The following is a 23,312-nucleotide window of genomic DNA, read 5'->3' as shown; positions in this document are numbered from 1 at the left end:
ATTTGCTAAAGCAACTGTAGAATATCTAGATTATGTGTTGGTCAGGGATGTGTCAAACCAATTAATGCCAAAGTAGAAAGTATTGCAAAATTTCCAGCAACTACAAATAAGAAAGAATGATTAAGATTTCCGGGTATAGCTGGATATTATCGTAAGTTTTGTAAGAATTTTTCAATCATTGCTTTACCATTGTTAAAGTCAAATTTGTGTGGAGTAATAAATGTAATGAGCCCTTTAAGAAACTGAAACAGATACTTGTATGTGCTTCCATACTTTCTACTCCAAATTATGATAGACCATTTAAATTACACATATATTCTAGTGATTTTGTAGTTGGTGGAGTTTTAATGCAAGATGATATTGATTTTCCAATTTGTTATTTTTCAAAGAAGTTTCTTTCATATCAGAAAAATTACAGTACTACTAAAAAGGAAACATTGTCACTGATTTTAAGTCTGAATCATTTTGATGTTTATTTGAGAGGAGCAGGTAGGCCAAATCATGGGTTTACAGATGACAATACCCTTGTATTTTTGCATACGGTGAGAAATGTAAACTAACGTTTGACAAAGTGGAGTCCTTTGTTACGAGACCTTAATTTGATTATGAAACATAAAAGAGGAAAGGATAATATTGTAGCTGATGAATCAACTAGTAGCTGACTCATGCCTCTTTTGGGAGGGGAATGTTACAGTTATCTCCCCTCTTTACCAGTATCTGTTTCAGTTATCCATTATTCAGTATTCTAGAGGAATGATAGGTTCGGTTTTCTAAGGTATATCATATTCTTTTGAAGAATCTTATCGTATGTTACAATACGAAATTTTGTTTATTAGATTGTAAGTTAAGAGTAAATGTGAATAAGAGCAAGGTTATTAGGTACAGTAGGGTTGAGGGTCAAGTCAATTGGGAGGTGAGTTTGAATGGAGAAAAACTGGAGGAAGTGAAGTGTTTTAGATATCTGGGAGTGGATCTGGCAGCGGATGGAACCATGGAAGCGGAAGTGGATCATAGGGTGGGGGAGGGGGCGAAAATTCTGCGAGCCTTGAAGAATGTGTGGAAGTCGAGAACATTATCTCGGAAAGCAAAAATGGGTATGTTTGAAGGAATAGTGGTTCCAACAATGTTGTATGGTTGCGAGGCGTGGGCTATGGATAGAGTTGTGCGCAGGAGGATGGATGTGCTGGAAATGAGATGTTTGAGGACAATGTGTGGTGTGAGGTGGTTTGATCGAGTAAGTAACATAAGGGTAAGAGAGATGTGTGGAAATAAAAAGAGCGTGGTTGAGAGAGCAGAAGAGGGTGTTTTGAAATGGTTTGGGCACATGGAGAGAATGAGTGAGGAAAGATTGACCAAGAGAATATATGTGTCGGAGGTGGAGGGAACGAGGAGAAGAGGGAGACCAAATTGGAGGTGGAAAGATGGAGTGAAAAAGATTTTGTGTGATCGGGGCCTGAACATGCAGGAGGGTGAAAGGAGGGCAAGGAATAGAGTGAATTGGAGCGATGTGGTATACCGGGGTTGACGTGCTGTCAGTGGATTGAATCAAGGCATGTGAAGCATCTGGGGTAAACCATGGAAAGCTGTGTAGGTATGTATATTTGCGTGTGTGGACGTATGTATATACATGTGTATGGGGGTGGGTTGGGCCATTTCTTTCGTCTGTTTCCTTGCGCTACCTCGCAAACGTGGGAGACAGCGACAAAGCAAAAAAAAAAAAAAAAAGTTAATATCAAATATTTCTACTATTTTATCCCAGGGGATAGGGAAGAAAGAATACTCGCCATGCATTCCCCACGTGTTGTAGAAGGCGAATAAAGGGGACAGGAGCGGGGGCTAGAAACCCTCCCCTCCTTATATTTCATCTTTCTAAAAGAGGAAACAGGAGCCATGTGGGAGTGCTAATCCTCTTCAAAGGCTCAGATTGGGGTGTCTAAATGTATGTGGATGTAACCAAGATGAGAAAAAAGGAGAGATAGGTACTATGTTTGAGGAAAGGAACCTTGATTTTTGGCTCTGAGTGAAACGAAGTCTGAGGGTAAAGGGGAAGAGTGGTTTGGGAATGTTTTGGGAGTAAAGTCTGGGGTTGGTGAGAGGACAAGAGCAAAGGAAGGAGTAGCACTACTCCTGAAGCAGGAGTTGTGGGAGTATGTGATGGTGTAAGAAAGTAAACTCTAGATAGATATGGGTAAAACTGAAAGTGGATGGAGAGAGATGTGTGATTATTGGTGCCTATGAACTTGGTCATGAGAAAAAAGATCATGAGAAACAAGTGTTTTGGGAGCAGCTGAGTGAGTGTGTTAGCAGCTTTGATGCATGAGACTGGGTTATAGTGATGGGTGATTTGAATGCAAAGGTGAGTAATCTGGCAGTTAAGGGTATAATTGGTATACACAGAGTGTTCAATGTTGTAAATGGAAATGATGAAGAGTTTATAGACGTGTGTGCTGAAAAAGGACTGGTGATTGGGAATACCTGGTTTAAAAAGAGAGATATACATAAGTATACATATGTAAGTGGGAGAGATGGCCAGAGAGCATTATTGGATTACATGTCAATCGATAGGCATGTGAAAGAGAGACTTTTGGATGTTAATGTGCTGAGAGGGGCAACTGGATGGATGTCTGATTGTTATCTTGTGGAGGCGAAGGTGAAGATTTATAGAGGTTTTCAGAAAAGAAGAGAGAATGTTGGGGTGAAGAGAGTGGTGAGAGTAAGTGAGCTTGGGAAGGAGACTTGTATGAGGAAGTACCAGGAGAGACTGAGTGCAGAATGGAAAAAGGTGAGAGCAAATGACATAAGGGGAGTTGGGGAGGAATGGGATGTGTCTAGGGAAGCAGTGATGGCTTGCGTAAAAGATGCCTGTGGCATGAGAAATGTGGGTGGTGGGCAGATAAGAAAGGGTAGTGAGTTGTGGGATGAAGAAGTAAGATTGCTAGTGAAACAGAAAAGAGAGGTCTTTGGACACTTTCTGGAGGGAAACAGTGCAAATGACTAGGAGATGTATGAAAGAAAGAGGCAGGAGGTCAAAAGAAAGGTGAAAAAGAGGGCAAATGAGAGTTGGGGTGAGAGAGTATCATTAAATTTTAGGAAGAATAAAAAGATGTTGTGGAAGAAGGTAAATTAAGCACGTAAGACAAGAGAACAAATAGGAAAACAAATGGGAACATCGGTGAAGGGCGTTGATGGGGAGGTGATAACAAGTAGTAGTGAAGTGAGGAGATGAAGTGAGCATTTTGAGGGTTTGTTGAATGTGTTTGATGATAAAATGGCAGATATAGGGTGTTTTGGTCGAGGTGGTGTGCCAAGTGAGAGGGTCAGGGAGAACTGTTTGGTAAACAAAGAAGAGGTAGTAAAAGCTTTGCGGAAGATGAAAGCTGGCAAGGAAGAAGGTTTGGATGGTATTGCAGTGTAATTTATTAAAAAAGGGGTGACTGTGTTGTTGACTGGTTAGTGAGGATATTCAATGTATGTATGGTTCATGGTAAAGTGCCTGAGAATTGGTGGAATGCATCCATAGTGCCATTGTACAAAGGCAAAGGGGATAAAGATGAGTGTTCAAATTACAGAGTTATAAGTTTGTTGGGCAATCCTGGCAAATTCTATGGGAGGGTACTGATTGAGAGGGTGAAGGCATGTACAGAGCTTCAGATTGGGGAAGAGCAGTGTGGTTTCAGAAGTGGTAGAGGATGTGTGGATCAGGTATTTGTTTTGAAGAATGTATGTGAGAAATACTCATAAAAACAAATGGATTTGTAAGTAGCATTTATGGATCTGTAGATGGCTTATGATATAGTTGATAGTTATGCTCTGTGGAAGGTATTAAGAGTGTATGGTGCAGGAGGTAAGTTGCTAGAAGTAGTGAAAAGTTTTAATCGATGATGTAAGGCAAGTGTATGAGTAGGAAGAGGGGAAAGTGATTGGTTCTCATTGAATGCCGGTTTGTGGCAGGGGTGCGTGATGTCTCCAAGGTTGTTTAATTTGTTTATGGATGGGGTTGTTAGGGAGGTGAATGCAAGAATTTTGGAGAGAGGGGCAAGTATGCAGTCTGTTGGGGATGAGAGGGCTTGGGAAGTGAGTCAGTTATTGTTTGCAGATGATACAGCGCTGGTGGCTGATTCGGGTGAGAAACTGCAGAAGTTGGTTACTGAGTTCGGTAAAAAGTGTGAAAGAAGAAAGCTGACATTAAATGTGAATAAGAGCAAGGTTATTAGGTTCAGTAGGGTTGAGGGACAAGTCAATTGGGAGGTATGTTTGAATGGAGAAAAACTGGAGGAAGTGAAGTGTTTTAGATATCTGGGAGTTGATTTAGCAGCAGATGGAACTATGTAAGCAGGGGTGAGTCATAGGGTGGAGGAGGGGGCAAAGGTTCTGGGAGCATTGAGAAATGTGTGGAAGGCGAGAACATTTCGGAGAGCAAAAATGGGTATGTTTGAAGGGAATAGTGGTTCCAACAATGTTATATGGTTGCAAGGCATGGGCTATAGATAGGGTTGTGCAGAGGGGGGTGAATATCTTGAAAATGAGTTGTTTGAGGATACTATGTGGAGAGAGGTGGTTTGATCGAGTAAGTAATGAAAGGATAAGAGATGTGTGGTAATAAAAAAAGTGTGGTTGAGAGAGCAAAAGTGGGTGCATTGAAATGCTTTGGTCACATGGAGAGAATGAAAGAGGAAAGACAGACAAAGAGGATACGAGGAGAAGTGGGAGACCAAATTGGAGGTGGAAGGATGGAGTAGAAAAGATTATGAGTGATCAGGGCCTGAACATACAGGCGTGCAAGGAATAGACTGAATTGGAACGATGTGGTATATCAGGGTCGATGTGCTGTCAATGTACTGAACCAGGGCATGTGAAGCATCTGGGGTAAACCATAGAAAGTTTTGTGGGGCCTGGATGTGGAAAGGGAGCAGCATTTTCTGTGCATTACACATGACAGATAGAGACTCACATGACAGCTAGAGACTGAGTGTGAATGAATGTGACCTTTGTTATCTTTTCCTAGCACTACTTCACACAGCGCACGGGGGGGGACTGCCATTTCATGTGTGGTGGGGTGGCGACTGAAATAGATGAAGGCAGCAAGTATGAATATGTACATGTGTATATATGTATATGTGTGTATAAGTATATGGAAAAAGGTGAGAACAATGGAAGTAAGGGGAATGGGGGAGGAATGGGATGTATTTAGGGAATCAGTGATGGATTGCGCAAAAGATGCTTGTGGCATGAGAAGAGTGGGAGGTGGGTTGATTAGAAAGGGTAGTGAGTGGTGGGATGAAGAAGTAAGAGTATTAGTGAAAGAGAAGAGAGAGGCATTTGGACGATTTTTGCAGGGAAAAAATGCAATTGAGTGGGAGACGTATAAAAGAAAGAGACAGGAGGTCAAGAGAAAGGTGCAAGAGGTGAAAAAAAAAGGGCAAATGAGAGTTGGGGTGAGAGTATCATTAAATTTTAGGGAGAATAAAAAGATGTTCTGGTAGGAGGTAAAGTGCGTAAGACAAGGGAGAAAATGGGAACTTCAGTGAAGGGCGCAAATGGGGAGGTGATAACAAGTAGTGGTGATGTGAGAAGGAGATGGAGTGAGTATTTTGAAGGTTTGTTGAATGTGTTTGATGATAGAGTGGCAGATATAGGGTGTTTTGGTCGAGGTGGTGTGCAAAGTGAGAGGGTTAGGGAAAATGATTTGGTAAACAGAGAAGAGGTACTAAAAGCTTTGCGGAAGATGAAAGCCGGCAAGGCAGCGGGTTTGGATGGTATTGCAGTGGAATTTATTAAAAAAGGGGGTGACTGTATTGTTGACTGGTTGGTAAGGTTATTTAATGTATGTATGACTCATGGTGAGGTGCCTGAGGATTGGCGGAATGCGTGCATAGTGCCATTGTACAAAGGCAAAGGGGATAAGAGTGAGTGCTCAAATTACAGAGGTATAAGTTTGTTGAGTATTCCTGGTAAATTATATGGGAGGGTATTGATTGAGAGGGTGAAGGCATGTACAGAGCATCAGATTGGGGAAGAGCAGTGTGGTTTCAGAAGTGGTAGAGGATGTGTGGATCAGGTGTTTGCTTTGAAGAATGTATGTGAGAAATACTTAGAAAAGCAAATGGATTTGTATGTAGCATTTATGGATCTGGAGAAGGCATATGATAGAGTTGATAGAGATGCTCTGTGGAAGGTATTAAGAATATATGGTGTGGGAGGAAAGTTGTTAGAAGCAGTGAAAAGTTTTTATCGAGGATGTAAGGCATGTGTACGTGTAGGAAGAGAGGAAAGTGATTGGTTCTCAGTGAATGTAGGTTTGCGGCAGGGGTGTGTGATGTCTCCATGGTTGTTTAATTTGTTTATGGATGGGGTTGTTAGGGAGGTGAATGCAAGAGTTTTGGAAAGAGGGGCAAGTATGAAGTCTGTTGGGGATGAGAGAGCTTGGGAAGTGAGTCAGTTGCTGTTCGCTGATGATACAGCGCTGGTGGCTGATTCATGTGAGAAACTGCAGAAGCTGGTGACTGAGTTTGGTAAAGTGTGTGAAAGAAGAAAGTTAAGAGTAAATGTGAATAAGAGCAAGGTTATTAGGTACAGTAGGGTTGAGGGTCAAGTCAATTGGGAGGTGAGTTTGAATGTAGAAAAACTGGAGGAAGTGAAGTGTTTTAGATATCTGGGAGTGGATCTGGCAGTGGATGGAACCATGGAAGCGGAAGTGGATCATAGGGTGGGGGAGGGGGCGAAAATTCTGGGAGCCTTGAAGAATGTGTGGAAGTCGAGAACATTATCTCGGAAAGCAAAAATGGGTATGTTTGAAGGAATAGTGGTTCCAACAATGTTGTATGGTTGCGAGGCGTGGGCTATGGATAGAGTTGTGTGCAGGAGGATGGATGTGCTGGAAATGAGATGTTTGAGGACTATGTGTGGTGTGAGGTGGTTTGATCGAGTAAGTAACGTAAGGGTAAGAGAGATGTGTGGAAATAAAAAGAGCGTGGTTGAGAGAGCAGAAGAGGGTGTTTTGAAATGGTTTGGGCACATGGAGAGAATGAGTGAGGAAAGATTGACCAAGAGGATATATGTGTCGGAGGTGGAGGGAACGAGGAGAATAGGGAGACCAAATTGGAGGTGGAAAGATGGAGTGAAAAAGATTTTGTGTGATCGGGGCCTGAACATGCAGGAGGGTGAAAGGAGGGCAAGGAATAGAGTGAATTGGAGCGATGTGGTATACCGGGGTTGACGTGCTGTCAGTGGATTGAATCAAGGCATGTGAAGCGTCTGGGGTAAACCATGGAAAGCTGTGTAGGCATGTATATTTGCGTGTGTGGACGTATGTATATACATGTGTATGGGGGTGGGTTGGGCCATTTCTTTCGTCTGTTTCCTTGCGCTACCTTGCAAACGCGGGAGACAGCGACAAAAAATAAAAAAAAAAAAAGTATATGTATGTATACAATGAAAGTTATAGGTATGTATATGTGTGTGTGTGGGTGTGTATGTATATACATGTGTATGTGGGTGGGTTTGGTCATTCTTTAGACTGTTTCCTTGCGCTACCTCGCTAACAAGGGAGTCAGCAACAAAGCATAATAAAATAAAAATAAATACAACCTTGTATCCACACACTAATTCTATAACCTTTAACAGTCCTTCTCTAAACATTTCATACACCTTATTCATACATGACTGCATCCCTAAATCCATTGCACTGCCATCTAAACTTTCAGTCATGCTTCTTTCATACTCCTCTTTCCATTCTTTCTGATTCATCCTATCACTTGCCAACAGTTTTACTTCTTCATTTTTTCTTACACCATACCTCCACTTCTTGATCCTCAGCCCCACATAATCTGCAAAATGGTCAGTCTCCAAAGTATCCTCTCACAACTCTAGCATCTAGCACAACATTTCTCAACCTTTCATCCCCTGCCACACACTCAATCAAATCCTTTAGCTCTTCTCTTCCATCATTTCTCATCCACATATACCAATGGATTATCCTGTGCTAAAAAAAGGTGCTTGCAAGGAAAAAACTCTTAGCACAGACATTCAGAACATACTTTCCATTCCCATCTGCTCCAGGCACTCCCCATTTACCAATTATCATACCACTTTCACCATATCCCACCTTCACATTTATATCACCCATTACAACGACCTTTTTCTTTATCTCAAAACAATTTATATGGTGATTCAAATTTCTCCGGAAAAGATTAATTTCAACCTTATCTCGCAGTGTTCATATTCACAGGCACATATGCACATACCCATGCATGCTGCACAATTTCAATCTTTCCTTTCACCTATACTATTCTTGATCCATTCCATCCATGCTCTATAACATCCTCCAATACTCTCAGTGAGAGCACAACTGCACATCCTTCTTTCCCTCTTCCCTGAAAATTTTCATGCAGTCCCATCCGTACCATTTCTCCTTCCACACCCTCACATAACATGTATTCATTATTTCCATTTTTCACTCCATACACTCTGCCCAAGGATATGGGTTTCCCAAATACCTAGCACAACTAAATCAAAACTCCAAGAGCTCCCTCCTTATAATCTCACCTGTCATCCCATTTACATTCAGCTCCATCACCCTTTTACTCCTTGGCATAACTGGAAGAATTCAATGTTGCCTCTCAGCCTTTTGTGTTTCACCCTTGACAGGCAACTGGCACAGGGCAACTCCAGTGCAGTGTTACCCAAAGGCAGCAGGGCCCCCAAATTGTCCAAAAAACTAGAAAATCCTAGACCACTTCAAGTGTCCATCTGTCTTTAAAAGAAGATATTACTCCTGCTATTGCCCTGATGGTGTTGGGAAATGCCTCCCCTTTCTGATCTACCCTAGAGGGTGTAATAATAAGGTCTCCTTGAGAAAGTGGTGTGAGGCTTGGAAAATCCAGAAAACTGGAGTATCCCCTTGCAGCATTGATATTCCAAACTTTTCACAATTTTAAGGCATATTGCAGAAGCAACACCTCTTAACCTCATCGCTTATGATATTGCCACTGTGCAAAATAGATAATATTGTAGTTGTAAATATGGCCAAATATCCCAGAAACCAGCCAGCTCACCTGTGTGTTATTACTATCTCACTGTCAAAAAATCCACAGTAAATGGGTTTCTTTATGCTGAAAATGTAGGAACTATACCTTTTGCCACCACTATGACTATCAAATCACTGAATATCAAGAAACAATTGAAAAATGACAGCCATTTAGTTCTTATTCAGTTTAAAGGTTAAAATGTCATATTTCTGCTTATGAAAAAAAAAAAATTTCCAGAACATCTAAATTACAAAAGTATACTCGTTTCCATAAATCAACAGCAAAAGCCATAGTGAGTTTCTTTTTCTGACAGTACAACCACACTATAATACTTCTAGGTAGTTGAAGTGGTTTTCACTAATATTCATCCTCTTACCAGGGTAAGCAGCATAGAGGGACTCAGCATCCAGCGAACACACATTAAACACCTTTTTCTTGTACTGCTCTAGCGTTGTGCCTTGTCTCAAATCTAACAGTAGCATGATGTGGTGAAACAGACCAGAAAAAGCCTGGAGAAAAAATAAAGTTTTTTAAGATCATTAAATTTTCATCTTTTTACGACATAAGCATGAGAGCCATACACTTTTTCTATCTTTTTAAGGAAAAATAATTATTTCTAATGGAGTATAGTTAACTTTCAATGATTCATTAAAGTATTCACACATATGTTGTATTCAAGCTGAAAAGTACCAAAATAAAAACCTTTGTCAATGTATACCCAACAAAGTTTGCTATACTGGCAAGATGAAATGGGTATGTACTTCTGAGCCATGGCATGAAAATGAGTTGCTGAGGTAGAAGCTGAATTTCACTAACTATTCAAGATGGCTCATATAGAAACTTCCCCATGGAACACAATTCTGAATACTTCTGCTATGTGTAAGTTGCATAGAAAACCACATTACTTAATCTAATACACTGTGTCCTAGTTATAAATAAATATCAGACTAAAGTCCTAAAAGCCCTTTAATTTTGTAGCTGCCAATTCAAAGGCAAGGTCATAACATATCCCATCCAGTTTCACTGTAAAGAATAAAACATAAACATACAGGATAAATAAGCTAGACCAATCATCAAACTAGTGCCTGCTACAAAAGGGGTAATGGATGGTACTATCCTATTCAGTCAGAAGTGACCTCTTATGGTAGCTGCTAACAAAATGACAATTTATTTGCTATAACATGAGATCACATTACAAATCTTTTACAGACCAAATTAATCACTGTTTTGTTTACAGTCTACAGAACTATTTCACCTCACGGTAAAGGTCTTTTGGAAGAAGTTCACTTACTTCATTTAGTCTGATACTCTGGTATTATTCTCCTGTAATCATTATTTGAAAATCTACCAAACCATAATTCACTCCATACACATCTCTAATTTCTTCCTATACAGTGATACCTATATTTTCCTAAATATGCTTCCTCTGCTGTTCTCTGTGTTCCACAGGTCCTACTATATTTCTCTGATGGCATACAGTGTCCGCAAAAAAAAAAAATTGTCCACCCCCATATATTTTCAAAGGCAATACAATGCTATCAGGGTGAAATCATTTTGTATCTGATCACTGAAACTAATGTTTCTAACAGTGTGAGCACCAGTAACCTGCATGTATGCCTCAAGCTGTCTTTAGGGAAGGATGTCCTTTTTTTACTCCTCCTGGCCGCCAATTCATTTTGAAATTTCTATTCTGAGCACCGAATTTCTTCCATCTGTGCTTCAAGATGGTTTGCTCTTACCTTTCTGTGAAGGAGAAAGCCTGAATTTTTGCCTTGAAGCAAGAAAATGAGAGTATACATGAGGTTTCTAGGTGCCCTGACAGCTCAGAATGCACAGTCAGATAGTTGCTTACCAGCACTCATGGCCTTCCCAACAATGTCATCCTACCACTAAAACCTAATCCTAATTGCCCAAAGGAACACTTATAGATCTACATATAACCTCCTAAAACAAGAGGTACTGAAACAAACCACATTTCAGCCACTGAACTCAAGAAAAATCATCCAAAACTGCTGGAAAATTTCTCTAAAAGAATCATACATCACCACCTGCAAAAGGACCTTTACATCCCCCCCAGAAGCCAAATGTCAAACCCCTACTTACAAAGGAAATGAAATGCAAACAGTTCACTTTTGCAAAGAGATACAAGGACTGGAATGAGTAACAGTGGATTAAGGTGATGTTTCCTGATGAAAGTTCCTTTAAGTGTGTGTAGTCGACGTAGGGAAAGGTAAGGAGTCCAGAGGTGCCAGCCAGTATGACTCTCGTTTCACAGTAAAGACAGTGAAACACTCAGATAGTGTGATGGTCTGGGGTTGCTTTAGTGTTGCAATGGGTAAGAGAGGGTTGTACTTCATACCTAAAAACACTACAACGAATGGAGAGCAATACACTAAAGTGCATGAGGAGCACCTTCCTTCTTATGAGGTTCAGTGGTTTGATTACTTTATGCAGAATAGTTCTCCCTGCCATGGGGCTAAAAAGGTGATGACTAGTTATCAGAGAAAGATAACCAATTGCTGTAGTAGCCTGGGAACTCTCCCAGAGCTTTACCTAATTGAAAATTGCTAGAACCAGATGAAAGTCAAGCTTTCTTCCTGCAACTCCTCATCAATGTCTCACCTCAGTCAGGAGATCAAGACCTTACAGACCCAAATCATGGGCATAAAATACTTCATAAACCTTGCCAATTCCATGCCCAGATATCTGCAGGAGGTAATCAAGCTCAAAGGAGAGATGACAGAGTTCTGGAATTCAAATGTGACTGCTCTGAAAACAAATAGGGGCAAACAAGGTTTTTGTGGACACTACCTACCAAAGGTGGTCCCTTTTATCTCTTCCTTCAGAATATTCTACAGTTTTAGGAAATCTTTATATATCCTTTAATACCTAACACCCTTTTCCACCTCAGTAAGGTATCAATGGAGACCATTGAAGAATGTTGCATTTGTACACATCCAATCTCTAACCAACATGTATAATGTTCCAAACCTTAAAAACTACTCCATAATTTACCTTCATTGCTTCATCTGCCTTAATTCTGCCTGATAACAGCAGACTGTCTCTCCTTCTGCCATTGTACACCACATTGATCACATGCATGAATGTTCAGACCCTACGACCATTATCGTGCATTACTTATTACCTACTCTCCTATATCCTTTATATGCTAGCTGGCTACATCTCTAAGCTCTTTCAAATTTCAGCACTCTATACTGAACCATATTTCTCTCCTTTTCAACAATTATCATTTATTTGCATCCAGTAGTACTGATATTCTGTTTCCTTTACTATATCAAATTCTCTCAAAGGACTTGATAAGCTCCATGTAGATGCCATGATCAATTTCCTCTTTGGCTTCGGTCCCCCTCCTGTATCTAAAACTTTTAAACATGCAGTTAAAATGAAGTAATACATGATCACTATTTCCAGTTAATATGCTTATCTGCAAAACATGCTACTATGTAGTCTAGCCGGGATGGTGTATTATCTCCCATAGTTCTCATATGCCCCAAAACAAGCTGATATAGGAACTTCTGAATATATTCTTGGGAATTTGTGTCATGATTCTCTACCTCCATGAATTTGAAATCACCAACTGTCAGAAATTTACTATATCCGAGGAGGGAATGTGTTACACTTCCTTCACCACCCTGATTGTACCTTTGTTGTTATAAGTGTACACTTTCTGTGTCAATGCAGTTACCTGGAGGGTTATAAACTAAAAGCACCACTAAACTCTATTTTCCTGAATTCATCCTAACCATTACATACTGTCTCAATGCATCATCTACCAGCACTTGCTAAAGTTACTGGCATTCCTTACTAAGAGGCTTAATACCCACTCCTTTATCTGCTCTGTCCCTCCCTATTTACATGTACCCTCTGGGCAAATCAGGTGAGACTTCAGCTCTTTGGAAGGTTTTGTCTCCAATGATAGATACAACAATATTGGGTTTCTCCCCAATTCGATCCTCAAACTTGCTTCTTACGTAACATCTCCCAATCTGTCTGGGGTGAGAGAGTATCATTACATTCTACGGAGAATAAAAAGATGTTTTGGAGTGAGGTAAATAACGTGTGTAAGAAAAGAGAACAAATGGGGACATCGGTGAAGGGAGCAAGGGGGAAAGTAATAACAGTTAGTGATGAAGTGAGAAAGAGATGGAGTAAGTATTTTGAAGGTTTGTTGAATGTGTTTGATGATAGAGTGGCAGATGTAGGGTGTTTTGGTCAGGGTGGTGTATGAAGTGAGAGAGTCAGGGAGAATGGTTTGGTTAAGAGAGAGGAGGTAGTGAAAGTTTTGCAGAGGATGAAATCTGGCAAGGAGGTAGGTTTGGATGGTATTGCAGTAGAATTTATCAAAAAAGGGAGTGACTGTGCTGGTGATTGGCTGGTAAAGATATTCAATGTATGTATGGATCAAAGTGAAGTGCCTAGGAACTGGATGAATGCATGCATAATGCCACTATACAAAGGCAAAGGGGATAAAGGTGAGTGTTCAAACTACAGAGGCATATGTTTATTGAGTGTTCCTGGGAAATTGTATGGGAGGGTATTGAGAGGGTGAAGGTATGTAAAGAGTGTAAGATTGAGTAGTGTGGTTTCAGAAGTGGTAGAGGACGTGTGAATCAGGTGTTTACTTTGAAGAATGTGTGTGACAAATAAAAACAGATGGATTTGTATGTAGTATTCATGGACCTGGAGAAGGAATATGATTGGGTTGATAGAGATGCTTTGTGAAGGGTCTCGAGTATATGGTGTGAGAAATGAGCTGCTAGAAGCAGTGAAAAGTTTTTACCAAGGATGTAAGGCATTTGTACAAGTAGCAAGAGAAGAGAGGGATTGATTCCCAGAAGATTAGTCTGTGGCATGGGAGTGTAATGTCCCCACAGTTGTTCAATTTGTTTATGGATAGGGTAGTTAGGGAGGTAGGTGCTAGAGTTTTGGAGAGGGGCAAGTATGCAGTCTGTTGGGAGTGAGAGGGTCTGGTAAGATAGTCAGTTGTTCGCTGATGATACAGCACTGGTGGCTGATTCACATGAGAAACTGCAGAGGTTGGTGACTGAGTTTGGAAAAGTGTAAGAAAGGAGGAAGTTGAGAGTAAATGTGAATAACAGCAAGGTTCAGTAGAGTTGAGGGAAAAGTTAATTGGGATGTAAGTTTAAATGGAGAAAATTGAAGGAAGTGAAGTGATTGAAATATCTGAGAGTGGACTTAGCAGCAAATGGAACCATGGAAATGGAAGTGAGTCACGGGGTGGGGAGGGGGCAAAGGTTCTAGGAGCAATGAAGAATGTGTGCAAGGAGAGAACTTTATCTCAGAGAGCAGAAATGGATGTTTGAAGGAATAGTATTCCCAACAATATCATATGGTTGCGAGATATGGGCTATAGATAGGGTTGTACAAAGGAGGGTGGATATGCTGGAAATGAAATGTTTGAGGACAATATGTGGTATGAGGTGGTTTGATCAAGTAAGTAATGAAAGAGTAAGAGAGATGTGTGGAATAAAGAGAGTGGTTGAGAAAGCAGAAGAGGTTGTGTTGAAATGGTTCAGACATGTGGAGAGAAAGAATGAGGAAAGACTGACAAAGAGGATATATGTGTCAGAGGTGGAGGGAACAAGAAGTGGGAGGCTAAATTGAAATGAAAAAGATTTTCAGCAATAAGGGCCTGAACATGCAGCAGGGTGAGAGGCGTGCAAGGAATAGAGTGAATTGGAACGATGTGGTATAACGGGGTCGGCATGCTATTAATTGATTGAACCGGGGCATATGAATCATTTGGGGTAAACCATGGAAAGGTCTGTGGGGCCTGGATGTGGAAAGGGAGCTGTGGTTTTGGTGCACTACATGTGACAGAGAGAGAGTGAGTGTGAACTAATGTGGCCTTTTTGTTTCTTCCTGGCACTACCTCGCTATTTCATGTGTGGCGGGGTGGCGACGGGAATGGCTGAAGGCAGCAAGTATGAATATGTACATGTATATATATGTATATGTCTGTGCAAAGTGAGAGGGTTAGGGAGAATGATTGGGTAAACAGAGAAGAGGTAGTAAAAGCTTTGCGGAAGATGAAAGCCAGCAAGTCAGCGGGTTTGGATGGTACTGCAGTGGAATTTATTACAAAAGGGGGTGACTGTGTTGTTGACTGGTTGGTAAGGATATCTAATGTATGTATAACTCATGGTGAGGTGCCTGAGGATTGGCGGAATGCATGCATAGTGCCATTGTACAAAGGCAAAGGGGATAAGAGTGAGAGCTCAAAAAACAGAGATATAAGTTTGTTGAGTATTCGTGGCAAATTATATGGGAGGGTATTGACTGAGAAGGTGAACGCACATACAGAGCATCAGATTGGGGAAGAGCAGTGTGGTTTCAGAAGTGGTGGAGGATGTGTGGATCAGGTGTTAGCTTTGAAGAATGTATGTGAAAAATATTTAGAAAAGCAAATGGATTTGTATGTAGCATTTATGGACCTGGAGAAGGCATATGGTAGAGTTGATAGAGATGCTCTGTGGAAGGTATTAAGAATATATGGTGTGGGAGGCAAGTTACTAGAAGCAGTGAAAAGTTTTTATCGAGGATGTAAGGCATGTGTATGTGCAGGAAGAGAGGAAAGTGACTGGTTCTCAGTGAATGTCGGTTTGAGGCAGGGGTGTGTGATGTCTCCATGGTTGTTTAATTTGTTTATGGATGGGGTTGTTAGGGAGGTGAATGCAAGAGTTTTGGAGAGAGGGGCAAGTACGCATTCTGTTGTGGATGAGAGACCTTGGGAAGTGAGTCAGTTGTTGTTCGCTGATGATACAGCACTGGTGGCTGATTCAGGTTAGAAACTGCAGAAGCTGATGACTGAGTCTGGTAAAGTGTGTGAAAGAAGAAAGCTGAGAGTAAATGTGAATAAGAGCAAGGTTATTAGGTACAGTAGGGTTGAGGGACAAGTCAATTGGGAGGTAAGTTTGAATGGAGAAAAACTGGAAGAAGTGAAGTGTTTTAGACATCTGGGAGTGGATTTGGCAGCGGATGGAACCATGGAAGCGGAAGCGAGTCACAGGGTGGGGGAGGGGGCGAAAATTCTAGGAGCGTTGAAAAATGTGTGGAAGGTGAGGACATTGTCTCAGAAAGCAAAAATGGGTATATTGGAAGGAATGGTGGTTTCAACAATGTTATATGGTTGCAAGGCTTGGGCTATAGATAGAATTGTGCGAAGGAGGGTGGATGTGTTGGAAATGAGATGTTTGAGGACAATATGTGGTGTGAGGTGGTTTGATCGAGTAAGTAATGAAAGGGTAAGAGAGATGTGTGGTAATAAAAAGAGTGTGGTTGAGAGAGCAGAAGAGGGTGTTTTGAAATGGTTTGGTCACATGGAGACAATGAGTGAGGAAAGATTGACAAAGAGGATACATGCGTTAGAGGTGGAGGGAATGAGGAGAAGTGGGAGACCAAATTGGAGGTGGAAGGATGAAGTGAAAAAGATTTTGAGTGATTGGGGCCTGAACATGCAGGAGGGTGAAAGGCGTGCAAGGAATGGAGTGAATTGGAACGATGTGGTACACCAGGGTTGATGTGCTGTCAATGGATCTAACCAGGGTATGTCAAGCATCTGGAGTAAACCATGGAAAGTTTTGTGGGGCCTGGATGTGGAAAGGGAGCTGTGGTTTCAGTGCATTCTACATGACAGCTAGAGACTGAGTGTGAACGAATGTGGCCTTTGTTGTCTTTTCCTAGTGCTACCTCGTACGCATGCGGGGAAGGGGGTTGCCATTTCATGTGTGAAGGGATGGCAACGGGAATGAATGGGGGCAGCAAGTGTGAATTATGTATATGTGTATATGTCTGTGTATGTATATATATGTTTATGTTGAAATGTATAGGTATGTATATGTCCATGTGTGGACATGCATGTATAGGCATGTGTATGTGGGTGGGTTGGCCATTCTTTCGTCTGTTTCCTTGTGCTACCTCGCAAATGCCAGAGACAGCGACAAAGTATAATGATAAAAAAAACATTGAAACGTATATGTATACGTGCTTGTATGGGCATTTATGTATATATATGTGTATGTGGGTGGTTGGGCCATTCTTCATCTGTTTCCTTGCATTACAGCTCTCACGCAGGAAACAGCGGTTAAGTATGATAGAAAAAATACATAATATACCACATCGCTCCAATTCACTCTATTCCTTGCATGCCTCTCACCCTTCAGCATGTTCACGCCCCGAGTGCTCAAAATCTTTTTCACTCCATCCTTCCACCTCCAATTTGATCTCCTGCTTCTTGTTCCCTCCACCTCTAACACATAAATCCTCGTTGTCAACTTCTCACTTATTGTCTCCGTATGTTCAAACCAGTTCAATACATCCTCTTCTGCTCTTTCAACCAACTCTTTTTATTACCAAACATCTTTCTTACCCTTTCATTACATATTTGACCAAACGATCTCACACTACATACTGTCCTCAAATATTTCATTTACAACATATCTACCATCCTCTGCACAACCCTATCTATAACCCATGCCTCGCAACCATATAATATTGTTGGAACAGCTATTCCTTCAAACATACCCATTTTTGTTCTCTGAGGTAACATTCTCTCTTTCCATTCTTCATCACTCCCAGAACCCTCACCCCTCCACCAACCTATGACTCACTTTACTTACATGGTTCCATCTGCGGCTAAGCCCACTTCAAGATATCTAAAACACTTAACTCCCTCCAATTTTTCTCCATTCAAACTCACATCCCAACTAACTTGTCCCTCAACCCTACTGAACCTAATAACTTTCTTATTCATATTCACTCTCAACTTTCTCTTTTCACACATTTTTCCAAACTCAATCACCAACTTCTGCAATTTCTCGCTAGAATAAGCCACCAGTGCTGTATCACGGGCGAACAACAACTGACTTGCTTCCCAAGCCTTCTCATTCCCAACAGACTGCATACTTGCCCCTCTCTCCAAAACTCTTACACTTACCTCCCTAAGCACCTCATCCATAAACAAATTAAATAACCATGGGGACATTGCACACCCTTGCCGCAAAACGACCTTCACTAGGAACCAACCACTCTCCTCTCTTCCTACTCGTACACATGCCTTACATCCTTGATAAAAAGTCTTACTATTCTAGCAGCCTGCCTTCCACACCTTATAATATTAACACCTTCCACAAAGCATCTCTATCAACCCTGTCAAATGCCTTCTACAGATCCATTTGTTTTTCTAGGTATTGCTCACAGATTCTTCAAAGCTTCTCACAGATTCTTCAGAGCAAACACATGATCCACACCAATACCCTCTCACACATTTCTCCAGGAACACTCAACAAACTTATGCCTCTGTAATTTGAATACTCACCTTTATCCCCTTGGCCTTGTACAATGGCACTATACATGTATTCCGCCAATCCTCTAGCACTTCACCATGATCCATACACATAATAAATATCCTTAAAAACCAATAAACAAGATATTCACCACTTTCCTCTATAAATTCAACTGTAATACCATCCAAATCTACTACCTTGCTGGATTTCCTCTTCTGCAAGGCTCTCATCACCTCCTCTCCCTTCACCAAACCACTCTCCACGACTCTCTCTTTTCGTACACCACCCCGACCAAAACACTACACATCTGCCACTCTTATCATCAAATACATTCAACAAACCTTCAAAATACTTACCCCATCTCCTTCTCACTTTACTACCTGTTATCACTTCCCCCCTTGCACAATTCACCAATGTTCCTATTTGTTCTCTTGTCTTACGCATATTTTTACCTTCTTCCAAAACACATTTCTATCCTCCCAAACGTTTAATGATTCTCTCACCCCAACTCTCATTTGCCCTCTTTTTCAACCCTGGCACCTTCCTCTTGACATCCTGCCTCTTTCTCTTAAACAACTCCTAGTCATCTGCACTCCTTCCTTCAAGTATCATCCAAACACCTCTCTTTTCTCTTTCGCTAACAACATTACTTCTTCATCCCACCACTCACTACCCTTCCTAATCTGTCCATTTCCCACCTTTCTCATGCCACATGCATCTCTTGCACATGCCATCACTGCTTCTCTAAATACATCCCATTCCTTACCCACTCCCCTCACGTCATTTGCTCTTACCTTTTGCCATTCTACACTCAATACCTCCTGGTACTTCCTCACACAAGTCTCCTTTCCAAGCTTACATACTCTCACCACTCTCTTCTCCCCGACATTCTCTCTTCTTTTTTAAAACCTCCAGAAATCTTTACTTTTGCCTCCAGTGATCAGACATACCACTAGCTGCCCTTTTCAGCACATTAAAATCTAAAAGTCTCTCTTTCACACGCCTCTCAATTAACACACAATCTAATAATGCCCTTTGATCATACCTCCCACTCACATACGTAAACGTGTGTATATCTATATCTAAACTAGGTATCCCCAATCACCAGTCTCTTTTCAGCACATGTATCCACAAGCTCTTCACCATTTCCATTCATAATACTGTACACCCTAGGTACAACAATCATATCCTCAATTGCCACATTACTCATCTTCGCATCTAAATCACATATCACAAATACCGGGTATCGTGCATCAAAACTGCTGACACACTTACTCAGCTGTTCCCAAAATACTTGCCTCTTAAGATCATTCTTCTCATGACCAGATGCATAAGCAACAATAATCACCTATCTCTCTACAATGGATTTCAGTTTTACCCTTACACTCCATCACACACTTCCACAACCACTGCTTCAAGAGAAGTACTACTACTTCCTTAGCTCTTGTCCTCTCACCAACCCCTGACTTTACTCCCAAGACTTTTCCAAAAGATTCTTCCCTTTTGCCCTTGAGTTTCATTTCACTCAGAGCCAGAATATCCAGGTTTCTTTCCTCAAACATACTACCTTTCTCTCCTTTCCTCTCATCTTGGTTACACCAACACACATTCAGACACCCCAATCTGAGCCTTTGAGGAGGATGAGTACTTCCCGCTTGACTCCTTCTGTTTCCTCTTTTACAGACTGAGATGCATTATACATATTTTTCTGTATATATTTATATTTCTATTACACTTAATCGCCATCTCACGTGTTAGCGAGGTAGCGGAAGGAAACAGATGAGGGATGGCCCAATCCACCCAAATACATATGTATATACATAAATGCCCACACACACACATATACATACATATACATTTCAACGTATACATACATATACATACGCAGGCATATACACATATAAACATGTACATATTCATATTTGCTGCCTTCATCCAATCCCGACGCTACCTCGCCACATATGAAATAGCATTCCCCCTGCCCCCAACCTCCATCGAGGTAGCACTAGAAAAGGACAAAAAAGGCCACATTCGTTCACACTCAGTCTCTAGCTGTCATGTATAATGCACCAAAACCACAGCTTCCTTTCCACATGCAGGCCCCAGAGTCCTTTCCATGGTTTACCCCAGATACTTATTATGCCCAGGTTAATCCCACTGACAGCATGTCAACCCCAGTATACCACATAGTTCTAATTCACTCTATTCCTTGCACACCTTTCACCCTCCTGTATGTTCAAGCCCTGATCACTCAAAATCTTTTTCGCTCCATCTTTCCACCTCCAATTTGTACTCCCACTTCTCTTTGTTCCCTCCACCTCTGACACATATATCCTCTTTGTCAATCTTTCCCTACTCATTCTCTCCATGTGACTTAACCATTTCAGCACACCCTCTTCTGCTCTCTGAACCTCACTCTTTTTATTACCACACACCTCTCTTACCCTTTCATTACTTACTCGATCAAACCACCTCACACCACATACTGTCCCCAAACATTTCATTTCTAACACATACAACCTCCTCCACACAACCCCATCTATAGCCCATTCTTCGCAACCATATAACATTGCTGGAACTACTATTCCTTCAAACATACCCATTTTTGCTCTCCGAGATGACGTTCTCAACTTCCACACATTTTTCAATGCTCCCAGAACCTTCGCCCCCTCCCCAACCTGCGACTCACTTCTGCTTCCATGGTTCCATCCACTGCTAAGTCCACTCCCAGATATCTAAAACACTTTACTTCCTCCAGTTTTTCTCCATTCAAACTTGTCCCTCAATCCTACTGAATCTAATAACCTTGCTCTTGTTCAAATTTACTCTCAACTTTCTTTCACACACTTTACCAAACTCAGTCACCAACTTCTGCAGTTTCTCACCTGAATCAGCCACCATCGCTGTATCATCAGCAAACAACATTTGACTCACTTCCTGAGCCCTCTCAACCCAAACAGACTGCATACTTGCCTCTTTCTCCAAAACTTTTGCATTCACCTCCCTAACCACCCCATCCATATACAAATTAAACAACCAGAGACATCAAGCACCCCTGCTGCAAACCAACATTCACTGGGAAGCAATCGATTTCCTCTCTTCCTACTTGTACACATAGCTTACATCCTCGATAAGAACTTTTCACTGCTTCTAGCAACTTACCTCCCACACCATATACTCTTAAAACCTTCCACAAAGCATCTGTATCAACCTTATCATATGCCTTCTCCAGATCCATTCTTCAAAGCAAACACCTGATCCACACATCACTCTACCACTTCTGAAACCACACTGTTCTTCCCCTGTTTGAGGCCCTGTAAATGCCTTACCCTCTCAGTCAATACCCTTCCATATAATTTCCCAGGAATACTCAACAAACTTACACCTCTGTAGTTTGAACACTCACCTTTATCCCCTTTATCTTTGTACAATGGCACTATGCACACATTCTGCCAATCCTTAGGCACTTCACCATGATCCATACATACATTGAATATCCTTACCAACCAATCAACAACACAGTTACCCCTTTTTCTAATAAATTCCAATGCAAAACCATTCAAACCCACCACCTTTCCAGCTTTCATCTTCTGCAAAGCTGTCACTACCTCTTCTCTGTTTACCAAACCATTCTCCCTGACCCTCTCACTTCACACACCACTCTGACCAAAACACCCTATATCTGCCACTCTTCTTGTTATTACCTCCCCATTAGCCTCCTTCACCGATGTTCCCACTTGTCCTCTTGTCTAATGCACTTTATTTACCTCCTTCCAAAACATGTTTTCATTCTGTAAAACTTAATGATACTCTCTCACCTCAACTATCTTTTGCCCTCTTTTTCACCTCCTGCACCTTTCTTTTGACCTCCTACCACTTTCTTTTATACATCTCCCAGTCATTTGCACTACTTCTCTGCAAAAATCGTCCAAATGGGAACATCGGTGAAGGGGGCAAGTGAGAAAGTGATAAGTTGTGATGAAGTGAAGAGATGGAGTGAGTATTTTGAGGGTATTTCAAATGTGTTTGATAATAGAGTGGCAGATATGGGGTGTTTTGGTGAGGGTGGTGTGCGACATGAGAGGGTCAGGGAAAATGGTTTGGTTAAGAAATAAAAGGTAATGAAAGCTTTGTGGAAGATGAAAGTAGGCAAGACAGCGGGTCCAGAAGAAGCTGCAGTGGAATCTATTAAAAAAGGGGTGACTGCATTGTTGACTGGTTGGTAAGGATATTCAATATATGTATGGATCATGGTGAAGTGCCAGAGGATTAGAGGAATACACACATAGTGCCACTGTACAAAGGCAAAGGGAATAAAGGCGAGTGTTCAAGCTACAGAGGCATAAGTTTGTTGAGTTTTCCTGGGAAATTATATGGGATGATATGATTGAGGGGATGAAGGCATGTACAGAGCATAAAATAGGGGAAGAGCAGTGTGGTTTCAGAAGTGGTAGAGGATGTGTGGATCAGGTTTTTGCTTTGAAGAATGTGGGTGAGAAATACTTATATATACACATGGATTTGCATGTAGCATTTGTGGATCTGGAGAAGGCATATGGAGGATTGAGAGAGATGCTTTGTGGAAGGTATTAAGAGTATATGGTGTGGGAGGTAAGTTGCTACAAGTCGTGAAAAGTTTTTACCAAGAATGAAAGGCATGTGTACATGTAGCAAGAGAGGAGAATGACTGGTTCCCAGTGAATGTCGGTCTGTAGAAGGGGTGAGTGATGTCCCCAAAGTTGTTTAATCTGTTCATGGATGGGGTGGTTAGGGAGGAAAATGCAAGAGTTTTGGAGAGAGGGACAAGTATGCAGTCTGTTGGGGACGAGAGGGCCTGGGAAGTGAGTCAATTGTTGTAACCCGATGATACAGCTCTAGTGGCTGATTCGAGGGAGGAACTGTAGAAGTTGGTGACTGAGTTTGGAAAAGTGTGTGAAAGGAGAGAATAAATGTGAATAAG

General features: G+C 41.3%; 1 protein-coding gene across 1 annotated transcript in view; it reads right to left on the bottom strand.

The window, feature by feature from the left end:
* Window positions 1-23,312, bottom strand: part of LOC139759042 (ectonucleoside triphosphate diphosphohydrolase 3-like) — a 245,723-nt gene that overhangs the window by 174,394 nt on the left and 48,017 nt on the right. Inside the window, exon 3 of the mRNA XM_071680944.1 lies at window positions 9,403-9,535. Within this exon, the coding sequence (XP_071537045.1) occupies window positions 9,403-9,535 (133 nt within the window). The remainder of the gene's footprint in view (window positions 1-9,402; window positions 9,536-23,312) is intronic.

The sequence above is a fragment of the Panulirus ornatus genome, chromosome 32 (assembly GCF_036320965.1).
Source record: "Panulirus ornatus isolate Po-2019 chromosome 32, ASM3632096v1, whole genome shotgun sequence".
Lineage (NCBI taxonomy): Eukaryota > Metazoa > Arthropoda > Malacostraca > Decapoda > Palinuridae > Panulirus > Panulirus ornatus.
Note: the sequence above shows the minus strand (reverse complement) of the source record. Positions and strands in the feature narration are given on the sequence as shown.